At 41.7% G+C, this 13,959-nt stretch overlaps 1 protein-coding gene across 1 annotated transcript in view; it reads left to right on the forward strand.

Annotated features, from left to right (window-relative positions):
- Window positions 1-533: 533 nt before the first annotated feature.
- Window positions 534-13,959, forward strand: part of PROCA1 (protein interacting with cyclin A1) — a 50,533-nt gene continuing 37,107 nt past the window's right edge. The window contains exons 1-2 of the mRNA XM_082247392.1: window positions 534-1,080; window positions 5,639-5,771. Of these exons, the coding sequence (XP_082103518.1) occupies window positions 645-1,080; window positions 5,639-5,771 (569 nt within the window). The 5' untranslated portion in view covers window positions 534-644. The remainder of the gene's footprint in view (window positions 1,081-5,638; window positions 5,772-13,959) is intronic.

Below are 13,959 nucleotides of genomic sequence, written 5' to 3' on the forward strand. Positions count from 1 at the left end.
TACTGTATGGTCTACAGTACCGGTACACGCAGCATCTAGGAAGTGTACACTAGATTCTCTCCAGACAGCGCAAGACTCATACCAATACATGCTATTCCTCCATAGATTGGATATAGTGAGCGTTGTCACTCTAGGACAAGGATTAGGTTACCAACAACCAAAGCAGCCACCACAGGATTTGTAACATTGTTGTTATTGGATTTACATACATAGGACCATCGCTTCACAATAACTTTAACTGCTACAACTCTAACAGTCATCAGAATAAAAAATGTACATTACTATGAGTAGCCAGTAGTAGGAGTGTTCGGCTTTCCATTCACTTACTGCACAGCACAAGATCTCTCTATACAATAGGCAACATATTGAATAGATGAAAGGAGATAGTATTCCTATTATTAATAAAGAATAGCAAGGGGGGTGTCCTCAGGAAGGGGAATTCTTGTGATTGCTTAGTGCTGTGCAAAGGATCAATCTGTGGAGTGCTATGAGTAGAAGTAATGAAGAAGTTTGATATTGCCAGTCTGGCACCTCCTCCTCTTGGTTTTCATTTGTGTGAAGATCAGACCACCTCAAAAAGCCCCTGATAAATGCTGCAGGCTCCGGCTGCTGTCTCCTTCTTGTGGTGCTGAACTGGGTCAGACATGAAGGAGATCCTGACTCTTCTACTAAGCTGCATCACCTGTAGAGGGCTGGGGATTGAGAACAGCCATCCTGTACTGGACTGTGCACTGCTGTCTGTCCAGGGACATCACACCCACTACCAGGTAACAGATGGCAAGGAGCTGGTGACCTCCACCTGGGACACCAGGAGCCAACTTGTATCATGTTCTGTGGAGCAGGATGAAGGTACAGTCAGTTCTTTCCTAACCCAGTGCACCTGGCAAGATGATATGTTGTACAGTAGTTATGGAGGCTTTGCTGAAGCCAGGACTGCATGTTTATACTTCCTGCAATCAAATCAGCCTGGAAGGAGAACAGAATCAAATGATCAACATGCAAGAGTCAAGAGGGGCTTTACCTATCCAGGGACCCTGTGGTGTGGAGCTGGGGATATTGCAGACAAAGAAAGTGATCTAGGTAAGAGCAAAGCTTCTACCAAATTCCAGCTAACCTTTAGATAAGCTGTTCTCCATCAGGGTTCTTCCAGAGGTTTGCTATGGGTTCCTTGAGCAATGAGCAACTTCTGCCTCTCAGATAGGTAACCCTTGACATCCATGATCATTTAGCTATCGATGAGCATGAATACAAATAATATTATTACCGCTGACCATCACCCTTATGTATTTTAAGTTGTAGATATAGTAATTATTAGCGGATTCCCTGAGCCCAGAAACATATTCTAAGGCAGGGATATGCAAACTGTGGCTCTCCAGATGTTGCAGAACTACAAGTCCCATGAAGCATAACAAGACTGACAGCCACAAGCATGAAATCCAGAGGCAGAGGTATGATGGGACTTGTAGTTTTGCAACAGCTGGAGGGCCACAGTTTGCTTATCCATGTTCTAAGGGTTCCCTCTTGTTGAGAGGGTTCAGAAAGGCTGGACTAGACATATGAATATAGAAGGTCCTAAGCATTCAGTGACTGCTGAATCCAGGAGGCTAAATCTTGGTAGGTCTAGGCAATTGACTTTTCAGCAGTAATAGTGGAGGTGTTGTCCTCAGCAACCAAAGAATGTTCTTATGTCATTTCATCAAAGCAGAACAATTGGCTGATTACAACATACAGTCATCTGCATCAAATACAAACTGCAAATATTTTTTAACTATTCTTTTTATGATCATAAAGTTTTTATTTCAGATTTATTAAACCAGACAATAAGTATCCTTTACTAGTTTTTTTTTCCTCCAAGAGCATTTGAATGGATTTCTTTGAAAACAGGAAAGTGCTGCATCATAAAGTTTTGTACAGCTGGAAAGCACACCCTCAGCATACCATGAAAGTGACACAAGAATTCCCTTTTACTGACTTATTGGCAAATTCAGACAAATGCTTTTCAATGTTTCAGTGGGTGTAATTCAGGAACAGCTAGAAATATTTTTGTGTTACCCATAGCAACCAGCTTTTGTCACAGGAGAATGGGATGGGGTGCTACAGAAGGAAGAAACTGATATGTCCTACTGTTCTCAGTTTTATTATCTGAAACCCAGCATTTCAAACAAAGTCCTTGTGTTCTAATTTATTATGATGTGATAATTACTTACAGTACAATAATACGGAAAATGAGCTGTCAAATTGTGATGGTACATATTAGTTGAAGACAATCTGTCACCAAGAGACCTTGAATAGGACTGCTGTCAGTTGAGGATATTAAAGTTAAACTAAAGGCAAAACTTTTTTTTTTCATTTTGGATAGAGTAAAGGAGGGTCATATCTCCTGTAAGGTTTATTTTTTCCATCTGTGTCCTACTGAGGAAATTTCCCTTCACTTCCTATCCCATAGCTAAAAAAGTAAGAGAAAATCCCTCTAAAGTGAGGGAATCCCTGGTTGTCACCAAGGTCACCAGGACTGTTGTCCCCATTGGAAGATTGTCCCTCTATTCCTGTTTGGGCAACACAAAATCTAGGATTTACTTTTAATTTTACTTTTAGGAATAACAGTAAACGGAATAAAAAGACAGCAATAAAAACCTGACAGGTGCTCCACTCCCTCTCCAAAACTGGAAAAAAATGATTGCCCTGGGCCCCTGCCAAAAGGAGCCCCCCTCTATACAAATATATCTTAGTTTAAAAAATGGGTTTCTTTCTATAATATTTTCCTTGAGAAGCAATATTTTGCCCATAATCATCTTTTAAGGTTTCCACACTGGAATGATAAATTCTATCTGTTTTAAACAAAGTTATGCCTACATGTATGTATGTATGTCAGCAACCAGAGGTGCCAATTCCCCTATCCACACATACACATTCATTATGGATGGGGGACTCACTTCTGTAGCGCTATTGTGTTTTGCCAGTCGGGAGACTTCCCTGCTGGCAGAATACAATGATCAGAGCCGCTGGCTATAGGCGATAGATCACCAGCTAGCCCATACATGGGTTGGAAATTGGCAGGTCCCTGCTGAACCTGTCCATAAGTGTTTTTAAAGGGTAGCTGTGATATATGTTTGCTTAGCAAAAGGAGGGTGACACTCTCTCAACATCTGCTTGCTTTTTGGACTACCAATTTATGGGGATGAGATTGGGGCGTATTCGGATCCTAGCCTAAACCCATGTGAGTGAGCTAGCCAGGAAGCTGTCACTGTATTGGGCCAATCATCTACAGTAGAGACATTCCCCACCCCACAACCATACGTATACACACTATGCATATGTGCAGCTGGGCAGGGCAAGAAATGTTCGGCCACAGATGATTGGCCCTGTACAGGCTACAGCTTCCTGGCAGAATTGCTCACATGGGTTTGACCTAGGATTGGACAAAATGCCCAAGCTCATCCCTACTACTGAACATTGACTTCTCTCAGCTCTCTAGTTCAGGTAACTAAACTTCATCCTCCCACCCCAAAAGTAACCTCTCAGCCATGTTAAATGATTAAAACTGGAGTTTAGTTAAAACATTATTTTGCTAAATTTTTTTGTCACATAAAATACCTGCAAAAAAGTGTATCCCACATCCATCAGGCTGATTGATGTTCCTGTAGAAATCTTCTCTCCACTGATGCCTGGTCCTCTTCAGATCTATTATTGCAATACATTAAAGAGGTCCTGATGGAGGCCCACAGCTTTTTCCATTGACAAAAGTTATTACATTGTTTTCATATTATGTAAACAAACTGAATATCCGTGCTACCAAAATGAGCAGATGGCACAAACCACAATGTGATACAAGGTATAGAATATAAAATGCAGCGCTAATTTCATATTATGTAACACATTCTGTGAATAGGGGTGAGGATCCTGTCATTCACCTGCCCCTCCTCCATTCAAAGAAAATGGTCATTTTTATTGAAAACAGTGCAAGGACATTTGTTCATGAAGGGGAGGACATAAAGGGTGTGCAATTTTATGCAATATTAGACCTGAAGCTATTAACTCCCTCAGAGCCAGAAATTCAACGTTGTGAAGAGGACCAGGCATCAGCGGAGAGAAGATTTCCATGGGAACCATCAGCTTACTAGGCATGGAGCATACTTCAAAACAAAATGAATTAAATAAATCTCAGCTTTCAAAGTAAGAACCCTATATAACAAAGAAACTACAAAGTGTCTCCTATTAACTTTGCAAACCAGTAGGCTGTCCTAAATGTGCCACTTTAGAACAAGTTTTATATTGTTCCCTAATTTCAGAGATAAGTCCTGTTTACTGCCCTTTCCCTGTCCAATGAGAATGTCCCAGCAGCTAATAAGGACAAATTTTACAATTTTCACTCACTTGCTGTTTTCATTTATTTTTTATACTTAAAGATGATTTATATGACAGCCTAAGTAGTCTTTTAATAAGCGTTTGATATATGTGGTTCACATTACTATCATTTATGCATGTTAGTTAGCTGCCAGTCAGACTGTGTGCACAAATGACAGGATGACAAAGTCGAATTTCTTATTCTGAATGTGCTAAGAAAAAACTTGAGGTGCAAGCAGGAGAATAGGAATCTATTATCCAGAGAATGCCGTCCATGCTTGTAAACTTTTCTTTTGAAATATAAGTGGAGATAACTGCTAAGATCTTAAAGTAACATTTTGATCATTGCCTATTCCAAATCAAGTGAGATAATCGGTTATAACCTTGAAAGAGAAGTTTGGGCCACAGGAGTGCACTTGCTTGTGCTTTCCTGTGACCCAGAATCAGCCAACAGCAGGCTAAAGCCCACTGTCTGATGATGTCAAAGCGCCGATTCAGGCTCTGGAAGAATCCCAACACTAATGTCAGGATCCCCCCAGCTGCCTGACCAGCGGCTAGCTCAGCCCCCTCGGTATGCCACTGCTCTCTGCTCAGAGTGGACCAAGAACTGAGGGATCAGCAGTAATGTGAGAGCTGGCGGAGGACAACTTCAGCACCGGACCAATGCTGCAGCATGGAGGTATGTATCCCACACTTCTCATCTAGGAGCAGCTGTAGACTGCAGACATTTTTATTGAAACAGTGAATCGCTGCTGAATGCCAATCTGTATATGCCTTTGTTATACGGCTTTATGCTCACCGGAGGTTTTACCAATTCTTCTAGACTCCTTTTCCTCCTGGCAGCAGCATTTTGGTGTTTACAAGCGTCAAGCACTTGAGCATTAATTCATGAATAATAATTCATTCTGGTCAATGAAATTAATTGATGCTCAAGACCTAAAGGAGTCTAGCGTTAATACATGTTTAGGCGCACTTATACATGTTTACGCGCATCAAATATTTTTTTCAAAATGCCGCTGCTCCAGGTTGCAGTGGCTGTGAGTTTTTTCTCTGCTCTAAATGCCTCTGTCCCTAAACACCTATGTATGCCATTTAGAGGCAGATAAAAAAAATGCCTGACGGACCTAACAGCAGCAAAAAAACCATCCAGTGTGCATGAGGCCTAACTCTCGCTCTCTCTCTTTAGATATATATATATATATATATATATATATATATATATATATATATATATATATATTTTTTTTTTTTTTGTATTTTATACATTCAATTATTTTTGTGTGTGTATGTTCAGGTGAACACAGAGAAACAGACTCCTGCTGCAGGACACATGACCATTGTGAGCATGTCATCCACCCTTTAACCTCCAACTATGGCCACTGGAACCTCCGTTGGTACACCATCAGTCACTGCCAGTGTGACAACAAGTAAGTTTCTTATTTGTCATTGTTGAGGTGACTGGCAGGGACTAGTATTTTTATTAAGAAGTTTTGTTGTAATATAGAATTGTAAAAATGTAATAACAAGTAGTCCCTGCTAAATCGGTAGAAGTCCTATGACATCTGTGGTACTGGCAAAGATAATGCTACAAAATTTTTCAAGTGGAAGAAAAATATACGGATGTCTTTTTCCACATTGCGTTACAAGGACACAACTTCTCTGTGCACAAATAGAATATATAACTCAGGCCCACAACAATTTTACATTATCACCAATGATTAACACAATTATGCTCAGTAATTCCTTCACAGTTTAACTGACCTGAACACATCCCAAGTATACTTTCATTGCTGTTACAAGGGGAAAGAGTTGTTCATAATTTAGGACAGAACTCATCCAGCCAAGAGTTCAGTCTATCACCCTTGCAATTACAATGACTGTACATTTTCCTTATATGTGTTTGGAATTTACGCTGTTATTTACTGATTAGGGAAAAAATATATTGTCTCACCAGTGTAAAGAATCAGCTACACTGTACTGAAACATAATAGTTTGTTCTTGGAAACGTGGAACAAATGTACTTAGTGAACAACTCCAAGAATTTGCGAAAGAGTATTTAAACTAGGAAGGGGGGGCAAAAGAGTGAAAATACAAGAGTCCAATTGCCCCCCGAAACAATGCCAGAACAGGTCAGAAGCACAGAGGTTAAGAAATGATAAGCTCAGAGTCCTGTCTACAAATGCTCGCAGTTTAGGTAAAAAAATCAATGAACTTGGGTCAATAATGGAATCTGAGAATGTAGATTTAGTGGCTGTTACGGAGACATGGTTTAATGAAAGAAATGACTGGGACATAACCATACCAGGGTACTCTTTATACAGAAGAGACAGAGTAGGCAAGAAAGGAGGAGGAGTGGCCCTGTATGTGAAAGATAGCATTAAATCTAACCTAATACAAGTTGGTGAGGCCAACATAGAGTCAGTTTGGGTTACGTTGCAGTTTGCTAATCATGCAGTAACTCGTGTAGGTGTGATATATAGACCACCTGGTCAAGTTAAAGAACTAGATGATCTACTAGTTGAAGAAATAGCTAAAATGACAATGAAAGGAGAAGTTATCATTATGGGAGATTTCAATCTTCCAGATATAAACTGGAAAACCAAAATAGCAAGTTCTACCAGGAGTACAGATATTCTAAATTCCCTACTGGGGTTGTCTCTGCAACAAGTGGTTGAGGAGCCAACCCGGAGGGAGGCCATTTTGGATCTGGTATTCACAAATGGGGATTCGGTATATGATGTCATTGTAGGCGAAACCTTGGGATCTAGTGATCACCAGTCAGTGTGGTTTAATATAAGAACTGTGAAAGAGTCACACCACACAAAAACAAAAGTTTTAGATTTTAGAAAAACAGACTTTTCAAAAATGAAATTAGTCATAAATGAGTCCTTATCAGACTGGAACGGATTACATGGAGTCCAGGAGAAATGGGACTACTTAAAAGGTGCATTATTGAAGGCAACAGAAAATTGCATTAGACTTGTCAGTAAAAGCAAAAAAAGGAAGAGACCACTGTGGTACTCAGCAGAAGTGGCCCAAATCATTAAAAATAAAAAGCTAGCATTTTGTAATTATAAAAAAACCCAGAGCAATGAAGATAAGGAAATCTACAAGATTAGGCAGAAAGAGGCCAAGCAAGTTATAAGAACTTCTAAAGCGCAGGCAGAAGAAAAACTAGCTCAGTCTATGAAAAAGGGGGATAAGACATTCTTCAGATATATAAATGAAAAAAGGGAATTAAAACAAGGAATAACTAAATTAAAAACAAAGGACGGAAGGTATGTAGAAGAAAATAAAGGGCTAGCTGACTGCCTTAATGAATACTTCTGTTCAGTTTTTACAGAAGAAAAAGAAGGAGAAGGACCTCCACTTGAAAGGATGACTAATGAATCATTTGATGCATGTGTCTTTACAGAGGAAGACATTCTAAGATTGCTGTCTAAAGTGAAGACAAATAAGTCACAGGGTCCTGATGGGATACACCCAAGATTATTAAAAGAGCTTAGTGGTGAGCTGGCAAAACCATTAACAGATCTATTTAACCAATCATTAGTAACAGGAGTCGTCCCGGAAGATTGGAAATTGGCAAATGTCGTGCCCATTCACAAGAAAGGTAGTAGGGAGGAATCGAGCAACTATAGACCAGTGAGTCTGACATCAATAGTAGGCAAATTAATGGAAACCCTATTAAAGGATAGGATTGTGGAACATCTTAAATCCCATGGATTGCAAGATGAAAAACAACATGGGTTTACTTCAGGGAGATCATGTCAAACAAATCTTATAGATTTTTTTGACTGGGTGACTAAAATAATAGACGGTGGAGGTGCAGTAGACATTGCATATCTAGATTTTAGTAAGGCTTTTGACACTGTCCCACATAGAAGACTTATCAATAAACTGCAGTCATTGAGCATGGACTCCCATATTGTTGAGTGGATTAGGCAGTGGCTGAGTGACAGACAACAGAGGGTTGTAGTCAATGGAGAACATTCAGAACAAGGTCATGTTACCAGTGGGGTACCTCAGGGATCTGTACTGGGACCAATTTTGTTTAATATCTTCATAAGTGATATTGCAAAAGGCCTCGATGGTAAGGTTTGTCTTTTTGCTGATGACACAAAGATATGTAACAGGGTTGATGTTCCTGGAGGGAAACGCCAAATGGAAAAGGATTTAGGAAAACTAGAAGAATGGTCAGAACTCTGGCAACTGAAATTTAATGTGGATAAGTGCAAGATAATGCACCTGGGGCGTAAAAACCCAAGGGCAGAATATAGAATATTTGACACAGTCCTGACCTCAGTATCTGAGGAAAGGGATTTAGGAGTAATTATTTCAGAAGACTTAAAGGTGGGAAGACAATGTAATAGAGCAGCACGAAATGCCAGCAGAATGCTTGGATGTATAGGGAGAGGTATAAGCAGTAGAAAGAGAGAAGTGCTTATGCCGCTGTACAGAACACTGGTGAGACCTCACTTGGAGTATTGTGCGCAGTACTGGAGGCCATATCTCCAGAAGGATATAGATACTCTAGAGAGAGTTCAGAGAAGAGCTACTAAACTAGTACATGGATTGCAGGAAAAAACTTACCAGGAAAGGATAAAGGACCTTAACATGTATAGCTTGGAAGAAAGAAGAGACAGAGGGGATATGATAGAAACATTTAAATACATAAAGGGAATCAACTCGGTAAAGGAGGAGAGCATATTTAAAAGAAGAAAAACTACCACAAGAGGACACAGTTTTAAATTAGAGGGGCAAAGGTTTAAAAGTAATATGAGGAAGTATTACTTTACTGAGAGAGTAGTGGATGCATGGAATAACCTTCCTGCAGAAGTGGTAGCTGCAAATACAGTGAAGGAGTTTAAGCATGCATGGGATAGGCATAAGGCTATCCTTCATACAAGATAGGGCCAGGGACTATTCATAGGATTCAGATATATTGGGCAGACTAGATGGGCCAAATGGTTCTTATCTGCCGACACATTCTATGTTTCTATGTTTCTATGTGATTTCTTTCATCTAAAACCTCTTAACCTCCCTGGCGGTGTGATTATGTCAGGAATTATGTACCAAAAGCGGTGCAATTTTTTGCATGGAAATTTGGCGTTATATATTATAGGCCTACAATTCTTAGTAATTACTGACTTAAACCTGACCAAAACAATACTCTAGTAGACATCCCAGATGTGATAAATTTGAAACACAAACGCATGAATTATAATCTAATCAATAATATAATTTTATTATATAATATATAATATAATACATATATATATATATTATATATAAATAAAATATATATATGTGTGTATATATATATATATATATATATATATATATATATATATATATATATATATATATATATGTGTATATATATATATATATATATATATGTGTGTGTATATATATATATATATATATATATGTGTGTGTATATATATATATGTGTGTGTGTGTGTATGTATATATATATGTATGTATATATATATATATATATATATATATATATAATATAAATGTTATGTGTTTGTGTTTTGTGCAACATTTGAATTTCCCTCCCAGTTCCGCTCCCATGCACCATTGCTGCTGCAGGGAACGGAACCAGGAAGTCATAAGACCGACGGACGAGCGGCTGGGATCTCGGCTGGCGATCACAGCAATGGGAGATCATCGCTGGATCGCCAGGAAAAGGTAAGGGACACCGCTGCACGCTCTGCACATCTACCCCGAGCGTGACTCGGGGATACCGATCCTAGCATAAAAAATCCACCCCGAGTCACGCTCGGGGATACCGCTAAGGGAGTTAAGCAGTTTCATGAATAATGTAAAGCCTAAACCAGAACAAATCCAACAACTGAGAGTGATCTGATAGCAGTGATTTAATTGGGAGTCTGATACTGTCAGTTACTGCACTTTGCACATGAGATTTGCCTTTTTTTTCACTGGCTTGAATTAGCCAGGTCTTTTTAATAATTAACTCCACGGTACTTTTAATTTTTTTAATGTGGAACATTTTCCCAGAGGAGAAGACATTCTGCATTTTCATGTCCTATGGGTTCTTATGCATTCTTTGATGGAATCTATAGAAAATTGTTAGTGTAGCACCCTACAAAGTAGGTGCTAGGTAAAATATAGTGGGCCCTGACTGCCTAACAGCAAGGCCATGATTTTCAGCTGGGCTGTCATGTCTCCAAGGTATAGCTGTTGAGACTGGGGAGTCTCCCCACTGTGCTCCATGAGAGGGTTCTCATAGGGCAGTTGAGGAAACCCAGCCAATGGTGCACTCAGGCCTGTATCTACCCCAGAAAGGCAGATTCTGCCACACAGCATTCTGGGAGTGGGTATAAATTTGAGGGGAACACATGACGCAGCGTCTTTGTTGGGAAGCAGAGTCCTAGGAGGGAGAGTACGGCTGTCTCTCCTCCTGTCAGAAGGATCAGTGGTCCCAGGCGGCTTGCCTGAGGTGACAGAGGGCTGAGCTGAGCTGCAGAGAGGATCCTGTGTGCCAAGGACCAACAGAGCTGAGAGGGGTCCAGTTTCAGGAAAGCATTCCCAGTTTGTGAGTACTGCAACTGCCCCTGGGGTTCTGCCTAGCAAGAGGGGACCACTCCGGTGGAGGTCCAAGGGATCCAGGAGCTAGCTAGCCGGTGCAGGAGCACGTGTAGAGGGGGTGCCTAGTGAGAGGACCCTGAAGTGTAGAGGGGGTGCCTAGTGAGAGGACCCTGAAGTGTAGAGGGGGTGCCTAGTGAAAGGACCCTGAAGTGTAGACGGTGTGCCTAGTGAGAGGACCCTGAAGTGTAAAGGGGGTGCCTAGTGAGAGGACCCTGAAGTGTAGACGGTATGCCTAGTGAGAGGACCCTGAAGTGCAAAGGGGGCGCCAGCGGTTGGGCCCCGAAGTGTTAAAGTGTACAGCGTGCAGTGTACAGTGTTGAGAGTTGCAGCAGCAGAAGCAGTTACAGGAGTTACCTCAGTCAGGAAGGACTGGAGGGAGCTGTATGCAGGACTTTTGAGCTCACAGAGCACCAGAAGTCAGTTCTAAGTACAGTCCAGGACTTTTGAGCTAACCAGAGTGTCAGAAGTCAAGTTCAAGTACAGTTCAGCAAGTCAGTGTGTTTCAAGCGCCAGCAAGCGTTGGTCGGCATCCAGTCGGCGTCAAGACAGCGTTGAAAGGCATTTTTCCACAAAATGTCCCATGTGTACCTAGTTGAGTCAGAGGAGTATCCCACTCATTCCCTTCTCCCATCCCCTATATCAAATAAACAAGACAAACCAAAGATGCCGGAATGGTCATTGTCTCCAATCTCACACTTGGGTATTCAGCTTAAATGGGCTGAAGGTGTCACCGGTAACCATGGAAGACCCACATCAGGCCCAATGCATGGAAAACCTGCTACATTAGCACCAATGGAACCTTTGCTAAACAATACTCACTGTGAGTTGGTTATGGCTACTGTAGCTCTAATCCCGTAGGAGCCACAGGAATTACTGTCCAGGTCTTCCCAACTTCTTCCCCAAGCCAGACACATAACAGGCTCATTCCCTCCTTCTTCAAGGACCAGTCTAGGGGATGTATTTTATTTTTTTTTTTTTTTGAGTACTTGGCTAGGGATGAGGGATATGGTGGGATACTCCAAAGATAAGAAATATGTACAACTGAGGATTTGGTTTTCAATTAGGGAAAAGCTATGATGAAGTCTGGGCTTGTAACAAACAGTAGACTTCAGCTTAAAGGAGATGTACAGCCAAAGCTCGTTTGGCTGTACTGCTCCTGTGGATCACAGGAGTGCAGTTCGTTCCCGATTTTAGCTGACAGCGGGCTCAAGGCTGCTGTCGGCTGAGATCACAGAGCCAGTCCAGGATACAACTCAAGCAGAATCAGGACAATGAAGTCGGGATCCACCCACATGCCTGGACCATCACCCAGCTCAGCCTCTCAGCGAGCCGCTGAGAGCCTGAGCTGACCGCTCCCCTCCACACAGAGCAGCGCTCCAGTGAGCAGGAAGGGGGGGGGGTGCAGAGCAGACAGCAGTGACTGACAGTCACCAGCACTCTGCTAAGGGAGCCCTGACAACCAAGCGATCGCGATGTTAGATTGCTCGGTTTTTAGTGTTAGAGCCCGTGGGAGACATATGCAGCATCAGACCGATGATGAATCCAGCTAGGTAAGTATGATTCTAAAATTTAAAAAAAGTCCACATTTATCTTTTAATTAGAAGTAGAGACATTAGAGCAAAGTCCCTTTAAGTAGGAAAGTTACTGGAAAGAGTTCTTCAGGGCACCAGCCGGTGTCCCCTTTAATAGACCCACAGCTGACTATAACAAGGCACAAGAGGGGTGGCTAAAGCACAAGGTCCCCAAGAATTTGCAATGTCTGTACTCACAAGGTCCAAGGACAGATGGAGTCCCCTTCCAATCTTTCAAGCAAAGCCCTCCAGTGATACCAGACCAATCTATGTCAGACTGGGTCTCAGCATTCCTTACCTAGGATGAAAACTAAAAACTGTGTGTAAACCGGCGCTAATTCCAATAATTAATATTATAAAAAACAATCATAAACCATACTGAAATGACATAACACACTTGTTAAAATATTCATTAATAGTGATTAATAGAATGTCCGCGGGCTTAGGGACCAATTGAAACGCTCCGCTATCTTTGCATGCCTTAAGTCCGATAGGGCTGATGTGGTGGTATTGGTGGAGACACATGCCACGGACCATCTCCAGCGAACCCTGAGACGGCCATGGATTGGCTGGGCTTACCACTCTATATATAGCACTCATTGGAGAGGTGTCTCTATTCTCATTGCCAAAAATGTACAGCTGTCAATTATTTCTGTGTTCATGGACCCCCATGGCAGGTTTGTTTTTTTTACACTTGATGCTCTATACTAAACCTTATTCGATCCTGGCCTGTTATATACCTCCTCCTTATAGTTCTGAGGTTATCTCTGAGGGCGTTTCCTTCATGGCCCAGCACCCTATGGTACCTGCCATATGGCTCAGTGATTTTAACATGGTTTTGAACCCTCCCTAGACCGCATGCACTCTGTCACCTCCCCCTCCATGCCTACCTCCACCAGACTTAGCCGACATCTTAGAGACTTTGCACTTACAGACACTTGGCGCTATTAACCCCCCTGACACTAGAGCCTACTCCTGTTTTTCTACGTCACACTCTACCATGTCACGGATAGACTTCATACTGATCTCTGACTGCTTACTACCCTTGTTAAAAGGTAAGGGTTTTGAGCCCAGATCTCTATCAGATCATGCCCCCTGCTGGGCGACGTTGTCCATATCCCCTTAGGCCGTGCCTTGTCCGTGGCGTCTCCACCCATTTTGGCTTCTGGCCCTGATGGAGCAAGAAGACTTGCCCCGTGAGTGGCAATTCTTTTTCACCACAAACAGAGACTCTGCAACTACAGATGCGATCTGGGAAACATTTAAATTACATGTTCAATCTGTTCTCACCCAGCACATTAACCGATTGAAATTGACATCCCATTCTATCCTTCAACAAGCCGTTGACCAGATGGCATCGGTCACCGCTACCTCCATTCGGGAACCCACGCCCTCAAACCTCTCTGCACTTAGATCTTACACT

This window comes from Pelophylax lessonae, assembly GCF_965119305.1.
Source record: "Pelophylax lessonae genome assembly, chromosome: 2".
NCBI lineage: Eukaryota > Metazoa > Chordata > Amphibia > Anura > Ranidae > Pelophylax > Pelophylax lessonae.